The sequence below is a fragment of the Diaphorina citri genome, unplaced genomic scaffold (assembly GCF_000475195.1).
Source record: "Diaphorina citri unplaced genomic scaffold, Diaci psyllid genome assembly version 1.1 scaffold218, whole genome shotgun sequence".
NCBI lineage: Eukaryota > Metazoa > Arthropoda > Insecta > Hemiptera > Psyllidae > Diaphorina > Diaphorina citri.
Genome location: NW_007377655.1, coordinates 132,418 through 157,303, shown reverse-complemented (window position 1 = coordinate 157,303; position 24,886 = coordinate 132,418). Strand labels below are relative to the sequence as shown.

At 34.6% G+C, this 24,886-nt stretch overlaps 1 protein-coding gene across 1 annotated transcript in view; it reads right to left on the bottom strand.

Moving 5' to 3' along the window:
- LOC103506141 (homeobox protein caupolican-like) overlaps positions 1 to 23,766 on the bottom strand; it is a 111,862-nt gene extending 88,096 nt beyond the window's left edge. The window contains exon 1 of the mRNA XM_008470525.1: positions 23,611 to 23,766. Within this exon, the coding sequence (XP_008468747.1) occupies positions 23,611 to 23,766 (156 nt within the window). The remainder of the gene's footprint in view (positions 1 to 23,610) is intronic.
- Positions 23,767 to 24,886: the final 1,120 nt, after the last annotated feature.

Sequence of the window (24,886 nt, the reverse complement as noted above, 5' to 3'; positions counted from 1 at the left end):
CAGCATGTCTGAATCGAGAGACAACATTTTGCTGTCCGACCACAGAAGCGGACAAAATTACCGAGGAGTCCGAGAACACCAAAGAGTTCTTTCTATTTCTAAATACCTGTAACCTGGATACCTAAATTATAATAAATAAAAAAATCTGTCCAAGTTACGATTTGAACCCAGCATGTTTGAATCGAGAGACAACATTTTGCTGTCCGACCACAGAAGCGGACAAAATTACCGAGGAGTCCGAGAACACCAAAGAGTACAGCTTTATTTGGCGCTGTTAAAATCCGTGTCGGAAAATTAATTAGTCAGGTGACATTATTGAACAATACTAATATGGAGCTAATTACAACGCGTCAGCATTATGCTGATGTATACCGCAGGATATTGCTGATTGAGGGTAATATTCAGCTAATTAGAGCTCAATACACCTCTTTTGTCATTAGTTGTTTCATTAGAATCATTAGAGGATGCTGAATTGTTTTTATTGGTGAGATTTTAGTTTTCCAATTTCCATTTTCCATTTTGAAAGTTTGATCATAGAAAAGGAAAACATGGTTGGCCATGTCCTTTGTTTTGTTGTGGCCTGTGCTGATGCAAAATTGTTTTATTTGGTGATTTTTTTTTTTTTTTTTTAATTTTCAATTATTTATTCATTTACAAAGGTTATATCGGTAGATTGGTACATGAAGGTAGGTAGGTCAGTCGGTGGGTCGGTCAGTAGGTAAGTACCTACCTACCAACGCGACCCCAACCCCCAACGCCACATCAAAGAACAAAACCTTTGTTGTCAACACACGTAACAATAAATAGTACAACATGGTCAACAGTAATCTACAAAATCTACCATTAATCCAATAGCTATACTTATCAGGACAAGGAAAATAGAATTAAATAAAATGATTTACGGCCTTCAAAGTTTAACATTTTACTAAAAGTCCACATTTCAACAGTTCTGTTCTTTTGAAGTGGAATAAATAATAGACTTGCGTTTGTAATTCAACATAAAAGTTGTACCTTCTCTCCTGTTCCAAGTTGAGAGTTTGTTTAAACTTTTTCGAGTGGAAAAGTGTTCTGTGAATCGCCAAAGAGGAATTCTCGTCTATCGATGCTGGAAAACAGTAGGTTTTAACTCGCTTTTAGCCTCAATATCTACGTACGATAAGCAAATACGAAGACGGCAATATTGATTACTGTCGCCCATCCAGATATAAATCATACTCCCTGTTACTTAGCTTCAGGTATCGGTCGAAGGCTCCTAATTTTTATGATGTTTTAAAATCATAAATCTCTCTCCTCTCCCCCCTCCCACCCCCCCGTTCGCCCCCTTCGGAATTTTATAACATGATCCCGCAATTGAAAATGCTTAAAAGCTACTTTCTGGTAAGAGGTTTTGGGGTTTTTACTAATGGGGATGATATATGTTTTCTGTGGAGAGAGCGGTCTTTGTTTGTTCAAAGAGAAAATCAGGTTCAGCCTCATGTGAAGGTAACTGTCCTTCGTTTTAAAAGGCACATGATGTTGATGTGATTACGTCACTAAAGACTTCAGCAGTTATAGTGATATAGGAAACTCCTTTGTTTGGTTGGGCCTTGTCTGGATGTCTTGGTCCTATCATCGAGGATTGATGATATGACAGAATGGGAGGCTTGTGATGTGAACGAACGAAGGGCGCTCTTGCTTTGAGTTTTTCTGTATCTACTTATAACTTCAACAAGGTCTAGGGACTCATGAAATAAATAAGACCTTGTTTAGACTGCGGGAGTAAAGGACTGTTCAGTATTATTCTGGCATGATAAATAAGGTATATTGTATTCAATCTTTGCCTGTTTCATAATAACTTCCAAACGGTCGGTCCGACGTTTGATAAAGCTAGACAAACATATTTCACACAAAGGAAATTTGCTCATTCAATTCTAAACTTGGGCTTTTGGGGTCCTGTAGAAACTTTCTTGAGCTTTCTGCTCAAAAGCCAGTGGTCTAAACAAAGTGGACATTTTCAAATATCTGCATCAGCAAAAGATTTTTAGCATCAATAAAATTCTAAATGGCATTTAAGTAAATATCCTTAGTCATCATTCTAATGTTTCATTGCTTGCTGAATATACGTGTGTATGAATATTTACCTAGGTTCAACTGAGAGAAGTTAGTATTCCACATTGGTGATAAACTTGGTTGTCTCTCTATTGATAAAGCTAGACAAACATATTTCACACAAAGGAAATTTGCTCATTCAATTCTAAACTTGGGCTTTTGGGGTCCTGTAGAAACTTTCTGCTCAAAAGCCAGTGGTCTAAACAAAGTGGACATTTTCAAATATCTGTATCAGCAAAAGATTTTTAGCATCAATTCTAAATGGCATTTAAGTAAATATCCTTAGTCATCATTCTAATGTTTCATTGCTTGCCGAATGTACAATTATTGTACATGTGTATGAATATTTACCTAGGTTCAACCGAGAGAAGTTAGTATTCCACATTGGTGATAAACTTCAATGTTTCTCTATCTCTCCCACAAGAGTTTTGCCACCATAGTGGTTATCTAAATTATGAAAGGCAAACGGCACAAGATACTGAACTCATACTTTAGAATAATTAAACAATATATTATTCCATAGATACTACACTAGAATGGATTTATATTGAATCTAATTTTAGTCCCTGAAGGTTTTTGGCTTCTCGTCTACGTTGGTTCATGAGCTATTGGCACTTCTGGCTAAACGTTAAAACTACTAATTGTTACAAGTATCTCGTTTGTTGAGTGTTATGTCTTGTCTGGCTTTTTTGTTCTTGCCCCTTACGTAAGGAATATTTATATTGAGCTATAGGTACTCAGGGAATTACTAATTTAGATCATTATCAAGTCATAAAATTATTCAGAGGTTCCTTGGCCATGTAAGATCAATATCATCAATTCTAATCGAACAATGCCATCAGCAATCTATTAGGTTTATTTTTTATTGAACGCTTATTCCATTTTGCATCAGGTTGGCCGGCTGAGAAATCTGAGAATGAAATCAAGATGACATCAACATGCAACTGCATGTGTTACGATCAACAATCATACAATAAAAATACTTATATGTAGTTGGAGTAAGGTAAAATTTCTCCTCTAAAATAAATAAATTATGTAAAATAATCCAACTCTACTAATGTCGGTCAATTTTGTCGATCACTCGATCAAAATCCACTTCAACCCTTTGTATTCGTTATTTATGTACCGGAAACGCAAACCCCCAAAACATCTTCACGAATTTGGAAGAATTTCTGGACATTAATCTATTAAGTGATACTTATCTAATCTATTTTTTTATTTATTCACTCTCAAAGTGAATTTAATGTCTCCTGTAAGGTAATTAATTATCCTTTGTCATATGAGTAGGTAACTGATATCCTGATCATGTCTAACTGATTATCGTGCCTAAATAGTTGCTAGATCAGCGTTTTTCTTTTAGTTCTTACGTCTTATAGTATGTAGTGTAGAATCACCTTTTTAACTGCAACCAAAAAGCCAAATAGTGGATGTGACAAATTTTCCATACTCACATACCTAAATATTCCTCTGTATAAATTAGTGGAGATGGCAAAACTCCTATTCTTCTGTAGAATAATAGTGGATGTGAAAAATTTTCCGTACTTACATAAATATTCCTTAACACCTATCCTATCGATTCTAAAAGACATATCTCGGATTCTTCAAAGTCGATGGTCATAATCATAACCTAACAACCTCTTACCTCAACCCCTGACAGTATAAAGCACACTTTAATACATGGACTCAGGCACTCAGGGCAACACGATATCGACAGTGCATGTTTGATTTTATGCTTTATGCAGTCTGGAGAAACTATGGGTTCAAGTTTTTGTTTTATCGTAAACTGCGAAAGTAAGAACAGAACCCCCCATTACTCAGGGCAACACGATATCGACAGTGCATGTTTGATTTTATGCTTTATGCAGTCTGGAGAAACTATGGGTTCAAGTTTTTGTTTTATAGTAAACTGCGAAAGTAAGAACAGAACCCCCCATATTTAAAACCTAACCTTGGGAAGAGACAGCTCTCATCAGCTGGGATACAACGGACGCCATTATCAAGGTGGTGAAGATTATATTGGATGTTGTCAACGGCTACAACTTCCGAAACAACCCATCAAACTTGTAAAACATATTTTATACCCACCACACTTATTTTTGCACAACATTGTTTGACAAGCAAAATATTTATTAGTTCCTTTCGTACCATGGCTTGAAACATGTTGCATAACAGAATGCAATACAAAAGGTAGACGATCTAAAAATAGACATTAACGAAACTTACTTTTTGCCTTCTCCAGTTATTTATTAACACTGCTAACCATTATTGAAATAAAATCTAATTAAGTAGGTAGCAAGTACCTTCTTGGGTAAATAGGTACTTTTGTTATAGCCTTTTTAATAACAGTTATAGTTTCAGAGACAAAACCAACAAGAGTTTCAACTATCTACTTATGTATTTTAATTACTTATTTAATAATTTATTCATACAATCGTAGGTATAGTAGGCAAGTATTAGATAGGTAATGATTTAAATTTAATTAATAGATGGAATTTTGAACATTTATGTGATTTACGCAATGCATTTGATAAGATAATAAAAAGAAGCCCTCAAGGATACATTTTTAGACCACTTTTTTTTCGTTATCGATAAATTTAATGTATCTTGAAGTGTAACTTCATGCATTGAGTACTTCAAGATGACTGATTATAGTAGCGCTTAAGAGACAGATAAGCGTTTTAAACTACCTATGTTTGAAGTGTAAAAACTCGATATCCATTTCCCAGCCGTCATACTTATCTCCACTGTAGCAATTCAAATGTGCAAACATACTTGATCATTTAAATATGATTCGTGATTTTGTTCAAAGTTTTAATTAACTTATTCGTAGATAGTGAACATTGGTACTTGAGACATCTTAATTTTAAAATAGCATCAATCGAAGAGTCTGCTTCTTCTTTGATTTTGCAATAATCATTTATGCCAATAAATTAATTAAAAATTAATTAAAGTCAATGACAAAGTCACGAAAACTCTCAATGATCACAGCTCGGCCCATGTTTACATCATGTTTTGGTGACTGATTCGGGGACCGATAAGAGACTCATTACATTACGCCAGACACTAATTGATTACACCTTTTGATTTGGGTCCAATTAGGGAGACAATTACAAACTGTAACGCTGTCAACATGGCCGTTAAATTTTATGACAGCCATTTGTGGAAACGGCGTATTGGTTCGCTGTACATGTATTCAGCGAAGTAAATACAATTTTAATGCCACTATTGTAGCTATACCTGTGTTACGGCGAAAATACAATATAATGTATTGTATTGGGGAATTAATTAGTTAATTAATTGTACTAATATTACCAAACAAACAATGAAATAAAAAAAATTACAAATCACAAACATAATTATTATCCTGGTTGAACTGTCAGATTGAGGCTGTAAAATACCTTCCCTCCCGCAATATATAGGTATCTAAAATATAAAATTAATATTTGTTTGTTTGGTTCTCCACTGTCATCAGATACAAGCGAGAGAGTAAAAAAAGAAAGGAAAGAATGGAAAAAGGGCATCAGACAAGGAATTTAGTTTAAATAAAAAAGAACAAATGTAGGAATTGAACTAAAATTCATGTTGACAAATAAATTAAATGCTTGTTTTCTGCGGTTATTATTGTTAGCATTATATTGGAAGAAAAGAAGAACACGAGGAACAAGAAGAGATTAGGAGAATCTGAGGCGTATAAAGGCGTACATAGTAACCAAGCCAAGCTTGAAAAACACCATTGTAAACAAAAATAACAAGCTCTCATTGGTGGATTCAGTGAAAGTTAGGTTCCGCCTATTAGTGTTGACATACTAAATGAGGTTATGTGTATAGTTTTTGCTTGTTCTCACAAATAGTTCAACAACTTGTGTATAGAGTGCGTTTGTGTTAACACGAAAATTTGTATTCAGGTTAGTACTTGTTCAGTGTATGTAAAAAACGCAACACGGCACGGGGGTGGTAACGATTAACCCTATCGCAAGAGAAAAGATAAAGTTTCCGTAGCTTTCTGTACCAACCCTTATTTTTTATGTTTTTTTTTTAATACAATTTTAAATTCCCCGCGTTTTGTTCGTGTTTTTTCTGTACTTCCGACAAGGTGTACTTTAGTAAATCGATAGGCTTAATTTTTTAAAAATAATAATAATTTAAAACAAATCGTGTTTTTTCTGTTGAGTGTACAATATTTTTACAATAACCATTTACAATGATAATTCTGTGATTTTATTACTTTTATTTTATTTATAATTTTAAATTTAATTATTTCTGTTTGATTATTTTTAAGATCAATCAGAAGAGGCTTAGTCGGTGTGTTCAATGTATTTTTTAGTTTTGTGATTTTGTGTATGTTCTTTTAAGAAGCCTTTTTGATGTGTTTGTTCGAACTTTATGCCTGGCCAAACCGCTCATCCGATTGCTATGAAACTTTGTGAACTTATTGCTTGCACTCCCGTGAAGGTCATAGGCTATTTCCGGTTCGTTTTTGTTAAGCTACGCCGAGCGAGACCACTAAATGGATGAGTGACATGAACGAACATGCCTTAAGGATTTACTAGCAGATTTCGGCTAGTATTGCCTTTTTGATGACTATGTCCACATATACTCAATTTGGGTATTCATACCCATCTCCCGCCTCCTCACAGGTAAATTTACATTTATTTATTCTACTACGGAATATAGTTTTATCTTCATACTTGTGCCTATACCTACAGTTAAACAAACTACCCACTAGATCAACTGACCAAACAATGACCGTACCGTCTTCATTAAATCTGTTTAGCGCTTTTGAGATAATCTGCCCATTTTTTGCTACACATTATCTAAGGGTTTCTTACATCTTACAAATCAAGTATTTTTTTTTTATCTCTATACGTACATCTAATTTTAATGATCCAAATAATGAGTGATTCACAGTTTCTTTGATGGCCTTTGGATATCTACTGTTTGACAGTTTGACTCATTAAAGGTGGAATTGCAAACATTGACTAAAAACTGGAAAGTAAAATCCTTCTTTGACAAGTTGTAATCTAATAGTAGGTACTCGTTTCAAAATAACTAATCTACACATGTTTGTAAAAGGTAATACCGGTTGTAAAAATTTCCCTCCCTTTCTCTTCCTTCCTGATAATTCTCTCTCTCTCTCACACACACTAGGCCTCCCTTCCCTGTATGTTACGGTTCATAAAAAAGTCCTATTAATTAATTTTTAAAAGTTATTTAATTAATTATTGTTCGAGAATGAAATCCGTCATCCCATCAACTATAAGTCAATCACTAATCTACTCCCTCCCTTTCAGTTTCCTCCCTTCCCTTCTCTGTCCTTTCTGTTCAGGCCCGGTGGAAAAATTTCAACATAAACTTTCGTTTACCATTGATAAGTACATACCTAAAATTACACATCAAAAAATGACAATCAACGTTTTGGAGCCATTTCTACTTTGATTTTATTAGTGGAGATGTCAAAACTCCCATGTAATCATGTATTCTTGAGTAAATGAGTACGAATAATAACGGTGGATGTGACAAATTTCCCATGCTTAAAATAACATTCCTGTGTGTAAATCAGTGGAGATGCCAGATCTCCCTATTCTTCTGTGCAAATTGGTGGAGATATCAAAACTTCCTATTCTTCTGTACGAATAATAGTGGATGTGTCAAATTTCCTATAGGTAGGTATTGAATATTCTTCTATGTAAGATTAGAGAAGATGTCAGAATTCCATATTCTGTACGAATGACACATACATACGAATGAACTTTTGTGTTTCAATATAGTTATGTATACCTAGTCCAATAAGGTACACCTTGCTTATTATCCTTTTTGGTCAGCTCTCTGTTCAAAGTGTTTAAACGAGAATGAAATCCGTCATCCCATCAACTATAAGTCAATCACTAATCTACTCCCTCCCTTTCAGTTTCCTCCCTTCCCTTCTCTGTCCTCTCTGTTCAGGCCCGGTGGAAAAATTTCAACATAAACTTTTGTTTACCATTGATATGTACATACCTAAAATTACACATCACAAAATGACAATCAACGTTTTGGAGCCATTTCTACTTTAATTTTATTAGTGGAGATGTCAAAACTCCCATGTATTCTTGAGTCCGAATAATAACGGTGGATGTGACAAATTTCCCATGCTTAAAATAATATTCCTCTGTGTAAATCAGTGGAGATGCCAAATCTCCCTATTTTTCTGTGCAAATTGGTGGAGATATCAAAACTTCCTATTCTTCTGTACGAATAATAGCGGATGTGTCAAATTTCATATAGGTATTGAATATTCTTCTATGTAAGATTAGAGAAGATGTCAGAACTCCATATTCTGTACGAATGACACATACATACGAATGAACTTTTGTGTTCCAATATAGTTTATGTACCTAGTCCAATAAGGTACACCTTGCTTATTATCCTTTTTGGTCAGCTCTCTGTTCAAAGTGTTTAAACTTAATTTTGGCAAATTCAGCGAAACTTTTGCGCCTACTAAATTCAGCCCTGTAGAGTTTCAACACTTTCAACCACCACCTCGAAATTGAGTGTTTTAGGAGAGAGAAAAAAGAGTTCAAACTCCATTATTTAAATATTTTGGGGGTGACGGTAGAGTGTGAAAATGCATCCTGATAGGGGAGGCGAAAGTTTTCATCAATTATACTGATGGTGGGACCGTAAACTCACTCTCCCTTCTCATTCAATTTTTGGAAAGAAGGTTTGGAGAGTGAGGTTTAAAAATTTGATTTTAAATGTGTTAATCTATATTCCATTTTTTCTCTCTCCTTTTTTTTTAAAAAAATAAATAAAAATGTGACAATAATATGACAATAGTACTTTGGAAAGAAGGTTTGGAGAGTGAGGTTTAAAAATTTGATTTTAAATGTGTTAATCTATATTCCATTTTTTCTCTCTCCTTTTTTTTAAATAAAAAAATGTGACAATAATATGACAATAGTAAAGTGTTGATTGAAATTTTATCGATAGGCGAGAGGTTTTGATATGACAGTATAATAAAACACTGTAGATTGATGATTCCAAAGGCATTCCAGATGAAAGATTGCAAATACTAAGAACATCCAAAATTGTACCTATGTAGGTTGATGCCTGAAAATTTGAAATGTAGGTACCTACCTAGTGGTAAGGTTAGTTGATAATTTGATATTTAGGAATCGTAGCCCCAGTAAGAATCTACTTAATGTATCTACTTTTGTAAGCATTCTAAGTTACAGGAACTACTTTGGTGCGTCTTGTCTTCCATAATTTTGTAGGTAGGTACATAAATATTGAAGACCACTGATGTTTATTTTCAAAAGCCTTTACTAGAAAAGAAAGTTCACTGTTCAAGAAATATGTTAGACGAATAAATTAAACACAGATTGGTACACGCCTACTATTTCATCAAAAAGAGCAAAAAATATCACTCCTTACAAAAAGAGGATAGCAAAAGTTATGCTCAGAATGGGATTAAACTACACAAAAACTTCGACCACCTCCATCCTGTACGAAAATTATTTAGCAATTTTTTAAAATGTGGGGAAATAAAAGTCAGGCCATTTCTCCCCGCCCCCCTTTGGCCGCACATTTTTGTGGTTTTGAATCCTCTAACCAGAAAATTGTACCGCAGGAGAATATTTTTTAATAATCCTATACAAAAATAACGAGAAAAAAGTGTTTTTCCCCCTAATGTAATTTTTTTATCCGCGATGTGAATTTATTTTAGCTCGAAGGCGTTTCATATGAATTATTGAAATTCAATGTTCACATGTAAACGCTACAATCGAAATCCTGTAGTCTTTATTTGTTCATCATCAAATCATCACAAATATAATATCATCACAGTGTACCTGTGGATGTAGATTACATGATGTATGAGGCACTTCCTAAGTTTTGTGTCCACAAATATCTACCCATCCAAGATAGAACTTTGTACCGAAATAGGGGAGGGAGGGAGGAAGAGAGAGAGAGAGAGAGAAGAGGAGGAGGAGGAGGAGGAGGAGGAGGAGGAGAGAGAGATGCACGGTTATTTCCAAACCTCCCTAAATTGAGTCAACTTTCTGAAACTTGGATCAATTCACTAAAAATTGGGACAGCGACGGGCCTAGATAATCATATCCAGTGGTAAAGTTTAGGTCTTTGTACCGAATTAAGGGAGGATAAAAACTCTATTAATAATTTTACTAAGACATTACAAAATAATATTACATAACTAATACCTCTCCTCTAACCAGAAAATTGTACCGCAGGAGAATATTTTTTAATAATCCTATACAAAAATAACGAGAAAAAAGTGTTTTTCCCCCTAATATAATTTTTTTATCCGCGATGTGAATTTATTTTAGCTTGAAGGCGTTTCATATGAATTATTAAAATTCAATGTTCAGTCCTCTAACCAGAAAATTGTACCGCAGGAGAATATTTTTTAATAATCCTATACAAAAATAACGAGAAAAAAGTGTTTTTCCCCCTAATGTAATTTTTTTATCCGCGATGTGAATTTATTTTAGCTCGAAGGCGTTTCATATGAATTATTGAAATTCAATGTTCACATGTAAACGCTACAATCGAAATCCTGTAGTCTTTATTTGTTCATCATCAAATCATCACAAATATAATATCATCACAGTGTACCTGTGGATGTAGATTACATGATGTATGAGGCACTTCCTAAGTTTTGTGTCCACAAATATCTACCCATCCAAGATAGAACTTTGTACCGAAATAGGAGAGGGAGGAAGAGAGAGAGAGAAGAGGAGGAGGAGGAGGAGGAGGAGGAGAGAGAGATGCACGGTTATTTCCAAACCTCCCTAAATTGAGTCATTTTTTTTTGAAACTTGGATCAATTCACTAAAAATTTGGACAGCGACGGGCCTAGATAATCATATCCAGTGGTAAAGTTAGATCTTTGTAGCGAATTAAGGGAGGATAAAAACTCTATTAATAATTTTACTATGACATTACAAAATAATATTACATAGGTAATACCTTTAATGTTCACAGTGAGCCGCATAATACCCTGTAGAAATTACATAATAATTATGTAATTATAATTACACAATACCTATAACGTTCACATCGACCCTAATGACACCCTGTATAAGGAGACGAAAATATAACACCTCTGCCTAATCACAGGTCCAATAATGATGGCCTTATCAGTCGGGACATCTCAGATCTGTTCAACTGATAAGGGAGTTTTATTTTGGATGTCACCTCGAGTGGTTATCAGGAGGAATAATTAGCGGACGTTATTTTTAAACCACACGTGTGAAAATCGATGTTTTATTTCGAATGGTTTTTGTCAAATGGTAGAGATTGCCCCAGGCAATAAGGGAACAAATACGTAGTTGTGTATTTTTACAGTACAGCCTTACGGGACTATATTTTTCTTGGTTCTTATCTCAGCAATACTCTCGTATATGTAGAATAGAATAGAATATACCTTGTTCATCCTGCCCGAATAGGACTGAAAAGTCCCTTTACCCCAGCAGTCTAAACAAGGTCTCGTATCGACATGTCATGCCTACATATGTACATGTTCCTAAAAGTATGTCTAATAAAGGTGCCAAAATATTATTATTATCCAATAACACTCCCCCCCCCCCACACTGAGGATACCTACTATGTGTTATTTTACAAAATTGGTGGAGACGCCAAGTTCACATGTTAAATTTCATATTTGTATTGTAGCTATACCTGTGTTACGGCGAAAATACAATATAATGTATTGTATTGGGGAATTAATTAGTTAATTAATTGTACTAATATTACCAAACAAACAATGAAATTAAAAAAAAAAAAAAAAAATACAAATCACAAACATAATTTTTATCCGGGTTGAACTGCCAGATTGAGGCTGTAAAATCCCTTCCCTCCCGTAATATGTCGGTAATATCTAAAATATAAAATTAATATTTGTTTGTTTGCGTGTGTGTGTGTGTTTGTTCGAACTTTATGCCTGGCCAAACCGCTCATCCGATTGCTATGAAACTTTGTGAACTTATTGCTTGCACTCCCGTGAAGGTCATAGGCTATTTCCGGTTCGTTTTTGTTAAGCTACGCCGAGCGAGACCACTAAATGGATGAGTGACATGAACGAACATGCCTTAAGGATTTACTAGCAGATTTCGGCTAGTATTGTATAATTATGACATTAGTAGGTAGTACCTATCTGGCATTCAGATATCTCATTACTCGGAAGTGCATCTATCAGTAATTGATTATAATTGTACTAAAGGCATTGTCCTCTGTTTCCTGGAAAGCATGAAATCAGGAAGAAGGTTGTATGACCCCTACCAAAAAGCTTTCTTCCGCCTTTCCTAGTATTCAGCGGCAGGTAGGTATATAGGACAGTATCCGTAATTAAATGTAGCTGTACCTATACCTATCTATACTTCCTATCGACCCATCTTTTAATTCTTTATAAAATGGCATAAGTCTTTCTCTAAGTCTTAGCTGAATTCGGTCAAATTCTCGAAATTCGTTATTTGAGTAATCAAATTTTTGTGTCCGTTTAATGGATTCTAAGAAGTCAGGTCGAAAATTAATTATGTAATTAATAACTGCATACAAAATAAGATGTCAATCTGGTCTAATAGGGGTTTATTGTATAGTAAGTGTAGCTTTCTAATTAGTAAGTACTTACGGGTTGTTTGACCCCTACCAAAAAGCTTTCTTCCGCCTTTCGTAGTATTCAGCGGCAGGTAGGTATATAGGACACTATCCGTAATCTAAATGTAGCTGTACCTATATCTATCTATACTTCCTATCGACCTATCTTTTAATTCTTTATAAACTGGCATAAGTCTTTCTTTAAGTCTTAGCTGAATTCGGTCAAATTCTCGAAATTCGTTATTTGAGTAATCAACTTTTGTGTCCGTTTAATGGATTCTAAGAAGTCAGGTCGAAAATTCATTATGTAATTAATAACCGCATACAATAAGATGTCAATCTGGTCTAATAGGGGTTTATTGTACAGTAAGTGTAGCTTTCTAATTAGTGAGTACTTACCTAAAGGTTTTTCGAAGTAGGCCCTCTTGAGGTCAAAAGTGTAGGTATTATTTTTCTAGGAAACAATCAAAGGAAATTATTATTAATGTCAACAATAAAACAACATGTACCTAATTAGACCTACAAAGTTACAGACCTAATGATAATCCTAGAATATCAATATAAATATGACCTTTTAGTATTAAAAGAAATTTTAGAAGGGATGATGAGAAAAGAAGAGAATCGACCATAGAGAAGAAGAAAAGTACTAGTTGGTAGTTTTGACATCTCCACTAAAGTAGCAACTTACCATTGATTAAGATGTTTTAATTGGAGATAAAATAAATGCCTAAAGAGGAATAAAATTATGAAAATAGCTACATAGGTACCTAAATTCAAACGAAACACAAATGATAAAAAAAAGATGCAAACATTAGGTACTCAGAGTAAAAGCATGATAACATATACCTAATAATACATTTACTATGGTGCTTTTAGATTTAGACCATAATATGTACATAGCTAGGTACGTATTACAATTTTTTCTCTTTTTTAATGCAAACAAACAATAAATCAGAGAAAATGTATAAAAAAAAACTGTATTGTGAATATTCAACAATCCAGGAAACAATAGATCCGAATAGTTTGAGCTTTCGTAAAGTTTACAATAGTCTACAATAAAGTTTACAATAGAATCTCTAGAGAGGTGAGAAGTTTGCTAAGTGCTACACTGATTTAGTTTTTGTAAGATATGAGTATGAATATATTACATTACCTAATATATATTATTTATCTACAATATTATAGGTACCTATATTTATAAGTTATAAGTAATATTACCTATCTGTTTTATCTATCTCTATGAATTCCTAAGAAGTAGGTATTCTTTTATTTTATTTAGATATAAAGATAGTTTCCATACACACGTTAAGTGGGTAAGTTAGAGTAGGTAGGTAGTTATCTATGTACAATGTATGACCTTTTGTAGAAGTTCTACCTAGATCTGATATGTGCCTGACTATAGGTTGCATAGGTACTTAGAGCTGTGTAATGGTTGTTTTCTAAGTTTGCAAAGTAAAACTGTAGATAAGTAAATATTTTCCATGTTTATTTTTTCTTATATTCTACAGAAGTCAGTAGAACATGCAATGATATATAAGATTACTAAAAATAGAGCGTCAAAAATTAGAGAGAAATCCAAAGTTCAGTTCTCTCCACACAAGAACTACTTAGAAGCCCATCATATTCAATTTCAACTACGATGTTTTTGTTCAAAATGCCACTGAATTCAGATTACAAAATCAACCGAGGAACCATATCATTGGACAAAAATTTTGATGATGATTTTGATGACAGGAGAGAATCTTGCCGGTTTTGGGGTTCAGGGATAGGGAGATTGTATTTCAAAATATGAGACCAGTGGCGTAGTATGTATGGGTGAGATCTTCTGGGATTTACTTAGTTTGTGTATTTGTTACCTTTGTCTCGATTTTGATTCCTACTTGGTCTAGAAAGGGTCCACTTTTAAACGCCACCAATCGAAATCGAGTACTTTTTAGACAAATATTGAGGTTTCCTACATAAAACATAGAGGAAACTATTGCTAGGGTCTTATGGTTCCAAAATCGAAGAGAGAAAGAAGGCGCATGCTTGTTTCTCTCTGGCCCATCTCTTCATACTCATTTCTCTTCTCCCATTCCCCCTTTTTCTCCTGTTTTATCCTCTTACCCCACTTCTCCCCATTTACGCCACTGGGGCGTAGACATGGCGTAAACTGCTATAGTATTGTCATATCAATGCTCCATCGTGTTTATATCGAATTAGAATCCAGTTTTATATCCAAATTGTACAACCTGAGTGTTGACTGGAGTATGTGCTAATATGCATTAATTCCGGCTGATCAAATTCGACGCTTCAAAATCATGGGTCATTGAGAGGACAGAGCAGAGAGAGAGAGAGTGAGAGAGTGAGAGAGAGAGAGAGAGAAAGAGAGAGAGAGCTGAGAGAGAGAGAGAGAAGAGAAGAGAAGCAAAGAGGGGAGAGAGAGAGACCATCCTATTTCTCCAGTGAGAAGAGAAGGAGAAAGATTCCATCTTGAGAAGAGTTGAGACAGTTTTCTCAAAGTTTTTACCCCTCAGTGGTGTAGTATGAGTTCCGAGGAGATCAAAGGCTTAATAAACCAAAATAGAATAAAATTGTAACTTCTTTATCCTGATCAAATGGGACTAAAATATCTGTTCATTCCAGCTAGCTAACACAGCTGAAGAATAAGGGATAAGGTGTGCATTTGGCGTCTCAACAAAAATTGTTATAGTTTTCACAGAATCAGTATTATTAACTTTTGGTAAGCTGAGAGTTGGGATCTTGATCTCCAACCATGAATATATTTTTTTAGTTAATGAGGGATACCCATCTTTTTTTAAGGCTCAAAGACAATCACCTAGGTTTGAGTTCTCTAGAAAATTTTAGTCCCTTAAAAGCCATCTCTGGCCAGTTTTCGTGATTCCGCCATCCCGTAAGGTCGCCACTGAATTTGGAAATGGCCAACCTGAGCTTTACGTCCATGCGTGCACGATTTATTCTTCATCGTGAATATTTTTCTCAGGAAACTCGTTTCCTTCTTCTGTCTCTTCTTCTTCTTCTCCTTCTTCTTCTTCTCCTTCTTCTTCTTCTTCCTCTTCGTCACCTTCTTCTTCATGTAGATTTTAAATCTGAAGAAAAATTTTAGTCCCTTAAAAGCCATCTCTGGCCAGTTTTCGTGATTCCGCCATCCCGTAAGGTCGCCACTGAATTTGGAAATGGCCAACGTGAGCTTTACGTCCATGCGTGCACGATTTATTCTTCATCGTGAATATTTTTCCCAGGAAACTCGTTTCCTTCTTCTGTCTCTTCTTCTTCTTCTCCTTCTTCTTCTTCCTCTTCGTCACCTTCTTCTTCATGTAGATTTTAAATCTGAAGGAGAAGATGCTATTCGTTGGTTTTTGTTCACAAAGAACGACTCCAAGACTCAGAAAACCTAGAAAATTATACATACTCATTGGATCGGATTAATTATCCATTCAAAATTCGAGAACCATGTTGATTTGTGATGAACCGGTATTGAATTTCAGTTTTCAACATGGGTCTTCAAAAATGAGAAATGATTTAAATTATGGCTTTACCAGAGCGAGCTGTAAAAGAGTACTGCTCAGGCTCTTTGAAATAGATGGAAGAGTATGTTAAGTGCTAGTCAATTTTGGTGAGGATCGAGTAAAATAGAATGAAAAACAAAAAGAAAAACAAACTGAGGTAAATTTTGCTGTCCAAGTTGGCAAATTCTCAGCTTCGCAAGCAACGAAATCGTCAAAGGAAAATTTACATATAACAAATTCATAAAATCCTATCAACAAACAAAACCAAATTCAATCAGATTTCGAAGCCTATCAGTAGTATCATATCAATAAAATATAAAAACAATAAAACCCTCATATTATAAGCACATTACTCGAGATAATACCTACTTATGTGTTTCCTCAACACAAACATAACTTGGTAAACAACAATATATCATTTTGTGTTCAAATTCAGCCGGCGAAGAATCGCACGAAGCTTATTTTATTACCGAAATTATGAAACCATAAATGTAGAATTGTAGATATTATACATAGATTCACGTCCTATTTAGGGTTTTATTTACAATTTTACTGTAGGACATGGAAGGAATGTAGCTATGGTTTCTGGGCATCCAACGGCTTCCAAGACTGTGAGATAGGTGGCATGTCTTTCTCAGCGGAAAGTAAGATTGTCCCTGAAATAAGATTTAAAAATTGTAACAAAGCTATGTCATTAACAAATTTACCTCCCTATTTATTGATCCAACTGCATAGGTATTTAGATAAAAATAAAAGAAAGAATGTAAAAAAAGTAAAATTCCACACAATTCTTCCTTTGGTTCAAAACGTGAGAGAGCAGGTGAAATAAAGAGCCTCTCAGCAGAATATGAAAGTTCTTCAAAAAGCACTTATATCTACACTCCCCCCACTTGAGGGGGAAAAAATGTCGAAAGCCTTTGTTTACCCTTTTCTTTTAACAGATTTTTTCCCTGTGGGCTGTAGGAGTTTCTGTTTTGCGAAGCTCCCAGTGTTTCCCTGTGTTTTAAATTAGTCATCTCTGTGAGTCTTGCTGCCAGTTGCTGCTGCTTTTATGAAGATGTCACCCTTTATTTTCTTCTTCATTCTCTCTCTCTGTGTTTTGAGTGATTCTTCTTGTGTAAAAAATTCAACACTTCCTACTTCACTTGATCTAATAATTTTCATGATTCTCTTTAGACTTTTAGTTGAGATCAAAAATGTGTTTTTTTTTTGGGGGGGGCTCAAAGGATCCTTCTTAGTATTTAAAGGGTATAAACATCCTTCGAACTAGGAAATCCAGGTTAACTTAGATAAGGATCACTACCAATTTCCTACTGGAAAATTCCCTACATTTTGTGTAAGTTATCTAACTATGTAGTTAGTTAGGTTTATATTTTGGGTAGTATAACGTATAACACGCACCATTTATTTTTTGGGTGAAAAAAGGGAGAGATTTTTAGCCGGCAAAGGGACCGAGTGAAAAATGAAAGAGAAAAACACTTTTCCATTAGGGTGCCTGGTTGTACCTTGGCCCCCAAAATCACTTTTTGATTTTTTTAATTTTTTCTATTAATGTTATTGGCATAATTTTAATTGATTTAGAAAGGAAATTTTCTTGGCTATCTATACAATTAGCAATGATTGTTTTACTAATTTTTAATTAAGAGATATACCCAATTTTCCGACACCACCTTTTTGGGGTTCAAGGTACAACTACCCTATGTACCTTGGACCCATACCCTTTGTACCTTGGTCGCAATGTATTCTAAATGGAAAAAATCTTCAAATTTTGAAGGCAAATTTGGGGTTGAAGGGTTGGAGATAGGACTACACGCCTTATAGCTTTTTTCATCTACTCATTGAAAACTAATACCTCCCAAAATTTCTACTAAATTGGCCAACATTTTTTTTTACACCTTTTAAGAAGAAGAAGAAGAAGAAGAAGAAGAAGAAGAAGAAGAAGAAGAAGAAGAAGAAGAAGAAGAAGTAGGAGAAGACCAAAGTTCGAAAAGTGAGAAGTCTCTGGTCTCCTAATGTCACCGTAAATCAAATCTTGTCTCATCAGTTGCGAACAAAACCATTCCAAGCATGCGAACTATTTCGCAACTAATACACTTCACCACTTCGCAGGAATCACAAGCACGTCCACTATGAAATGTTCTTTTAATTAATCGCCAACTTTAAACAGAGGCGTGGCGTGTATTTTCAAAAGGGGAAGCTATAAAGTATGTATAAACCCATATTATCCATGTTGAATTTGAATTGAAAGTTTGATTGAATTGCTGAACAATAATCACTTACTATTTTTGCTAAGTAAAACCGTGAAGAGGAAGGAAAGCGGTGTTCCCAACTTTAATGTAGTATGCGCCACTGACTTTGACACTTCTCTTGAAAAGCATTCTTGAAACCAAAAGTCAACTTGAAGAAAATGTGCAAGAAATTGTACAACCTGTTTTTTCCCTCTTGTATCTATAGGTATCTCTTTGGAGAATGAAAAAATTGACTTATTTTTTCTCCGTGTTATGAGTATTGTTTGCAAAGGGGATCCAAAGTTAGTTAGCAATAGTTCACAGAAGAAAATGCTTACTTTTTTGTCACCTTCCTAAAGTTCACAACAGAAGGTTGCCATTATACTATCTTGAATAAATTATTGATTAATTGATCCGAAAAGACTTTGGATCACACAATAGTGATCTCCCGATCAGGATCATCAATCAAACTTTGAGCACCTCTTTTGTCATTAGTTGTTTCATTAGAATCATTAGAGGATGCTGAATTGTTTTTATTGGTGAGATTTTAGTTTTCCAATTTCCACTTTCCATTTTGAAAGTTTGATCATAGAAAAGGAAAACATGGTTGGCCATGTCCTTTGTTTTGTTGTGCCCTGTGCTGATGCAAAATTGTTTTATTTGGTGATTTTTTTTTTTAATTTTCAATTATTTATTCATTTACAAAGGTTATATCGGTAGGTTGGTACCTGAAGGTAGCTAGGTAGGTCGGTAGGTCGGTCGGTCAGTAGGCAGGTAGGTAGGTAGGTAGGTAGGTAGGTGGTTGATAGGTCAGTAAGTAAGTACCTACCAACGCGCCCTCAACCCCCAACGCCACATCAAAGAACAAAACCTTTGTTGTCAACAAACGTAACAATAAATACAACATGGTCAACAGTAATCTACAAAATCTACCACTAATCCAATAGCTATACTTATCAGGACAAGGAAAATAGAATTAAATAAAATGATTTACGGCCTTCGAAGTTTAACATTTTACTAAAAGTCCACATTTCAACAGTTCTTTTGAAGTGGAATAAATAATAGACTTGCGTTTGTAATTCAACATAAAAGTTGTACCTTCTCTCTTGCTCCAAGTTGAGAGTTTGTTTAAACTTTTTTCGAGTGGAAAAGTGTTCTGCAAATCGCCAAAGAGGAATTCTTGTCTATCGATGCTGGAAAACAGTAGGTTTTAACTCGCTTTTAGCCTCGATATCTACGTAAGATAAGCTAATACGAAGACGGCAATATTGATTACTGTCGCCCATCCAGATATGAATCATACTCCCTGTTACTTAGCTTCAGTTATCGGTCGAAGGCTCCTAATTTTTATGATGTTTAACATAGTAAAAATTATAAATTTCGTGAGTCGAAATTTTTTTCTTGGCATTTTTTTCCTCTTTTTTTTTCAGGGTTGATTTTATTCATGCAGCAAATCATTTTGTTCTTTCCCGGAGTTTTTTTTTTTTTTTTTTTTTTTTTCCCTCCAAAAGATTTTTTTTTTTCCCGGGGTTTTTTTTTTTTTTTTTTTTTTTTTTTTTTGAAAATGTTTTGTAGAAGTTTTAATGAGGCCCTTGTACTGAAATATAATCACCTAATTATGAGAGTAGAGATTAGAAGTAGGTACCTGCCTAGAGTGTCTACCTGGCTATCTAGGTGGGTAATTTAAATTTTCCATGTGTGTTCGGAATTTACAAGTAGGAAATTAACACGATCTTGAATTAAATAATGCTCGTAGATATGCCTAGATTTACCCAGGTATGTACTCGTTCACCTATAAAAGTATGGCAATATTTCTGAATTTCATGGTAGGTCTTAGGAAGGTATTTTACCAAGAACAGAAGTCTATAGTACCTACATATCAGCATAGATTTTTTGAGTATAGGGGTGGCAGGGGTCTTAGGTATTTTAGCTGTAGAAGCTTACTAATCAACTAATTATAATCAATAACAATTAAGATATTAAGAATGAATATGAAATTGTAAAACACCTATGCTTTATTTACCTATTGTTCTTAGACTCGAAGGCAAATTGAATATCTCTATAAAAACGTTGGGTGGAAAAAGATTTCCAGCGAAAGACAGAAGAAAGGTTACGTGCACCAGTTTCAAACTCCTCCAGATACCATTAACCTTTATTGATAGCAACGCTGAAGCTAAATGAAAATAAATCAAACGAAAAACATGGAACCTCCTTTTTTTTTTTTTTTTTTTTTTGAAAATGTTTTGTAGAAGTTTTAATGAGGCCCTTGTACTGAAATATAATCACCTAATTATGAGAGTTGAGATTAGATGTAGGTACCTACCTGCCTAGAGTGTCTACCTGGCTATCTAGGTGGGTAATTTAAATTTTCCATGTGTGTTCGGAAATTACAAGTAGGACATTAACACGATCTTGAATTAAATAATGCTCGTAGATATGCCTAGATTTACCCAGGTATGTACTCGTTCACCAATGAAAGTATGGAAATATTTCTGCATTTCATTGTAGGTCTTAGGAAGGTATTTTACCAAGAACAGAAGTCTAGTACCTATACAGTCCTACATATCAGCATAGATTTTGAGTATAGGGGAGGCAGAGGTCTTAGGTATTTTAGCTTTAGAAGCTTACTAATCAACTAATTATAATCAATAACAATTAAGATATTAAGAATGAATATGAAATTGTAAAACACCTATGCTTTATTTACCTATTGTTCTTATTCTTAGACTCGAAGGCAAATTGAATTATCTCTATAAAAACGTTGGGTGGAAAAAGATTTCCAGCCAAAGACAGAAGACAGGTTACGTGCACTAGGTTCAAACTCCTCCAGATACCATAACCTCTATTGATAGCAACGCTGAAGCTAAATGAAAATAAATCAAAAGAAAAACATGGAACCTCGGAGCAACAACACACGAAAACACAACAACACATAAAAGTATGACATGGAAATAAATAATTTTCCCACAAACTATACTTTTTTTCGAGAGAGAAACACAAATTTCGAACACACATCGCTGTCACCTCTGCTCAGCGATAGTAACCCGATTTTTAAAATTTACAAGCGACCAAAATGACAGCCCAAATTTGATTTATCGAGAGCGAAGCGCCATAAATAATAGTTCGTGAAGTTTTTCTCATAACTACACGAAAATAATGGGACCGTCATTTAATTTGAAAATTTTCGTCTCCGTTTTAAAATTTACAAGCGACCAAAATGACAGCCCAAATTTGATTTATCGAGAGCGAAGCGCCATAAATAATAGTTCGTGAAGTTTTTCACATAACTACACGAAAATAATGGGACCGTCATTTAATTTGAAAATTGTCGTCTCCACCAGGGCTGCTTAATTGAGTAGCCTCGGGAGCAAATCATCTATTCCTGCCCTGGCATTTGATGAATCGGACTCGTAAAGTAGGTATGTAGCTACTTTTATTCTTTGTGTTCCAGCTAAGGATTTTGATTCCTGGGACAGAGTTTCGCTAATAATGGTTAGTTTGGTATAAATACGTGATATACTGCAACTCAGTAAAATAAAGGTAGGTTGAAAGAGAGGCAGGTATGCTTGGATTGGTAGGAACTTCACTTCACTAATTAAAATTACAACTGACATCCTCCCTTCCCCAAAATATACATAGTTATGTAGAGAGACAAAATTGAAGGGATAGTCAACAGTCATAATCACAACTTCACAACACACCAGACATCAGCGATAGCAATTAAAAATTTGTTCGAAAATATCACTTGAATAAATTATTGATTAATTGATCCGAAAAGACTTTGGATCACACAATAGTGATCTCCCGATCAGGATCATCAATCAAACTTTGAGATCTCTCTGAGAACCACACCTTTCTTGAGTTTTTGTCTCACAATGATATCCATGGAATGAAACTATAGAGATAAAAACAAAAACTAATAAAAACTATAGAGACCTATGTCCTAGAAAGTACTGGATACAAGACATTATGTACCTACATATACCTACCTAGCCACCTACATACATTAATAGATATTCTTCATTCATAACTACCTATGAAGAGTATGAAGTAGTACATGAGGAAAATAAATATAGAATGGATTGATATCATATATGAAGAAGGAGTCCAAAGAAAATTAAGAAAAATGGAAAAACAAGAAGCATACAAATAGAAATTTTGATTTTGAACCTGTGAGCTTTGAGGTAAGGTTTTATTATCTAAAATTTTGAATGACTACGATAATTATGCCTAGTATTTTTTTTTTATTTATTAATTTATTTTTTTATAACTAGTAACAGTCGTAACTCATCATCAGCAGAAACAAAAAAAAAGAGTCAGTTATAAAAACACATTACAAATTGTTGTAACAGCTATACGTCAGGTTCTTAATTTCTTTCAGTTTATAACTCCATGTATTATGTACCTAGAACTAAAAGTAGATTGTTCATAGATACACTGATAGATGGTTTATTGATTCCAAAGCGTCCTATAATAAAACACCTGGCTTAGTGAACCATCACGTCTAATAAATTAACTATTAGGTTCCTCACACCCGCATCCTATACCGTGGACTCGAGGGTTTGATCCATGTGACGGGAAATAAAAATATGGGACACCAGTCATCAGTTTACCCGGATAGACGGAAAGTTTGGTTACCAAAAACACAGCAGGTGATCGATTTAAACGAGGGCGATCAATTATGCAAGAATCAATTGAAACCGTTTTTCACATGAGATTAAAGTTCGATTTACTTGTACGAAGCTGATTGGTTAATTTAATTACCTACTTGCATACTTGATCTAAATAAAGAAAGTCTTTTAATTCGATTGGATCACCATGTTTACTGTAAAGTTCAATGACAAAGTTCGGGGGAAATTTGCGAAAAAAAAGGGAATTTAAAATGTGTGGAGCATAAATGCTTGTCACAAATGTCGTTTCCCGCTAAATACACTACGCTAAATTTTATGACTCGACTTGGACTCGAACCACAAATGTGTGGAGCATAAATGCTTGTCACAAATGTCGTTTCCCGCTAAATACACTACGCTAAATTTTATGACTCGACTTGGACTCGAACCTCCAGATCCAGTGGACACTGTCCCCCGTGCTAACCACTACATCACTGAAGTAATTTAAATCATTTGAAGAAGAAAAAGAAATCATGAATTTGAAAGACATAGAAGCAGAGGTAAAAGTTAACAATGACTCACATGTGCTGATCCATGATCCATATTGCTGTATCTGAGATCATCAAGCTGACTGACATTGTCCGGTCCTGCACAGCTGTTCAGTGTGTTGTACGGTGCTGATTGGTGCTGATGTAGTTGTTGGTCCGACCCTGGTGTGGGCCAGCAGTCATTTTCCATGCTGACTAAGGTTTGTGCGAGTGCGAGATAACTGACTTAGAATAGATCCAATAAAAAGGGCTAGTTTAAAATCATTCACAATTGGATTAGGTTTTCACACTTTTTGTTGACAAGAAATATGCACAATTAAAACCTAATCATTTAACTGGAGTAGTTATTTGTCTTATTCAATAAAATTTTCAAAAGTCATGGAATTTATTATTACGAATGGTTCCTCCTTTCATTATTGATTAAATTTATCAAAAGAGTTGTCCGTATGCAAAATTCTAAAATTAAAATAATGAATCAATTAATTGAATGGTTTATGAATTTAAATTTACGAAAGTTTTGAATACATAGGTACCTACTTGTACCTTGTAGCCTAAATTTTTACGAACATTTAGGTAATCCCAAGAATGGTAGGTAGGTACTTTGAAAACAGTACAATCTAACCATAACCACCGTAATTTCAAATTTCAAAATACCTCCGTTTAATGTTAAAGCTTACGAAATCATTTAAAAAGCTTTCCAACCAGAAAAAGAAGAAGAAGAAGGATGAGGAAGAGAATGCGACGCACATTAAAACCCCCGTAAAAATTATCTCCAATTGTTTTTGGAAAACCTCCAACGCTGAAAATCTAGTCAAACAGGAAAAAGGTCGGAAATGGGAGCCCGAGTCTCTTGAAATAATGTCCACAAATGTCCAACTTAGTTATTTGTGCTCCTCTCTCTCTCTCTCTCTCTCTCTCTCTCTCTCTCTCTCCATCCAAGTGTTCTCCACAACATAACTGCTTGTCACAGGGGTTTAAATATGTTTTTAGAGTGATCTGACAATTTATGGATAAGCAAGTTGGTCTAAAATGAAGTCAATTCAAAGGACTGAGGACAAGGGGTGAGTAATAATGTTAAGTATTACTTGAAAATTGTTCTTTACTCTAAACTAAAAGATTGCATGCTGCGCTGATATGCTTCAGACCTAATAATATTAACCAATACTCTGTTGTTATCTCTGTTGATATCGTTTTGACTTTTGGGGCTTCCAAAAATGGCTTTAGGGCTTCATCATCTTTTTTTTTATTATTAATTGCAACCTTCTAATTCAATTATTAATCGTGGCCGCAATCCGCGAACCTCATGTATT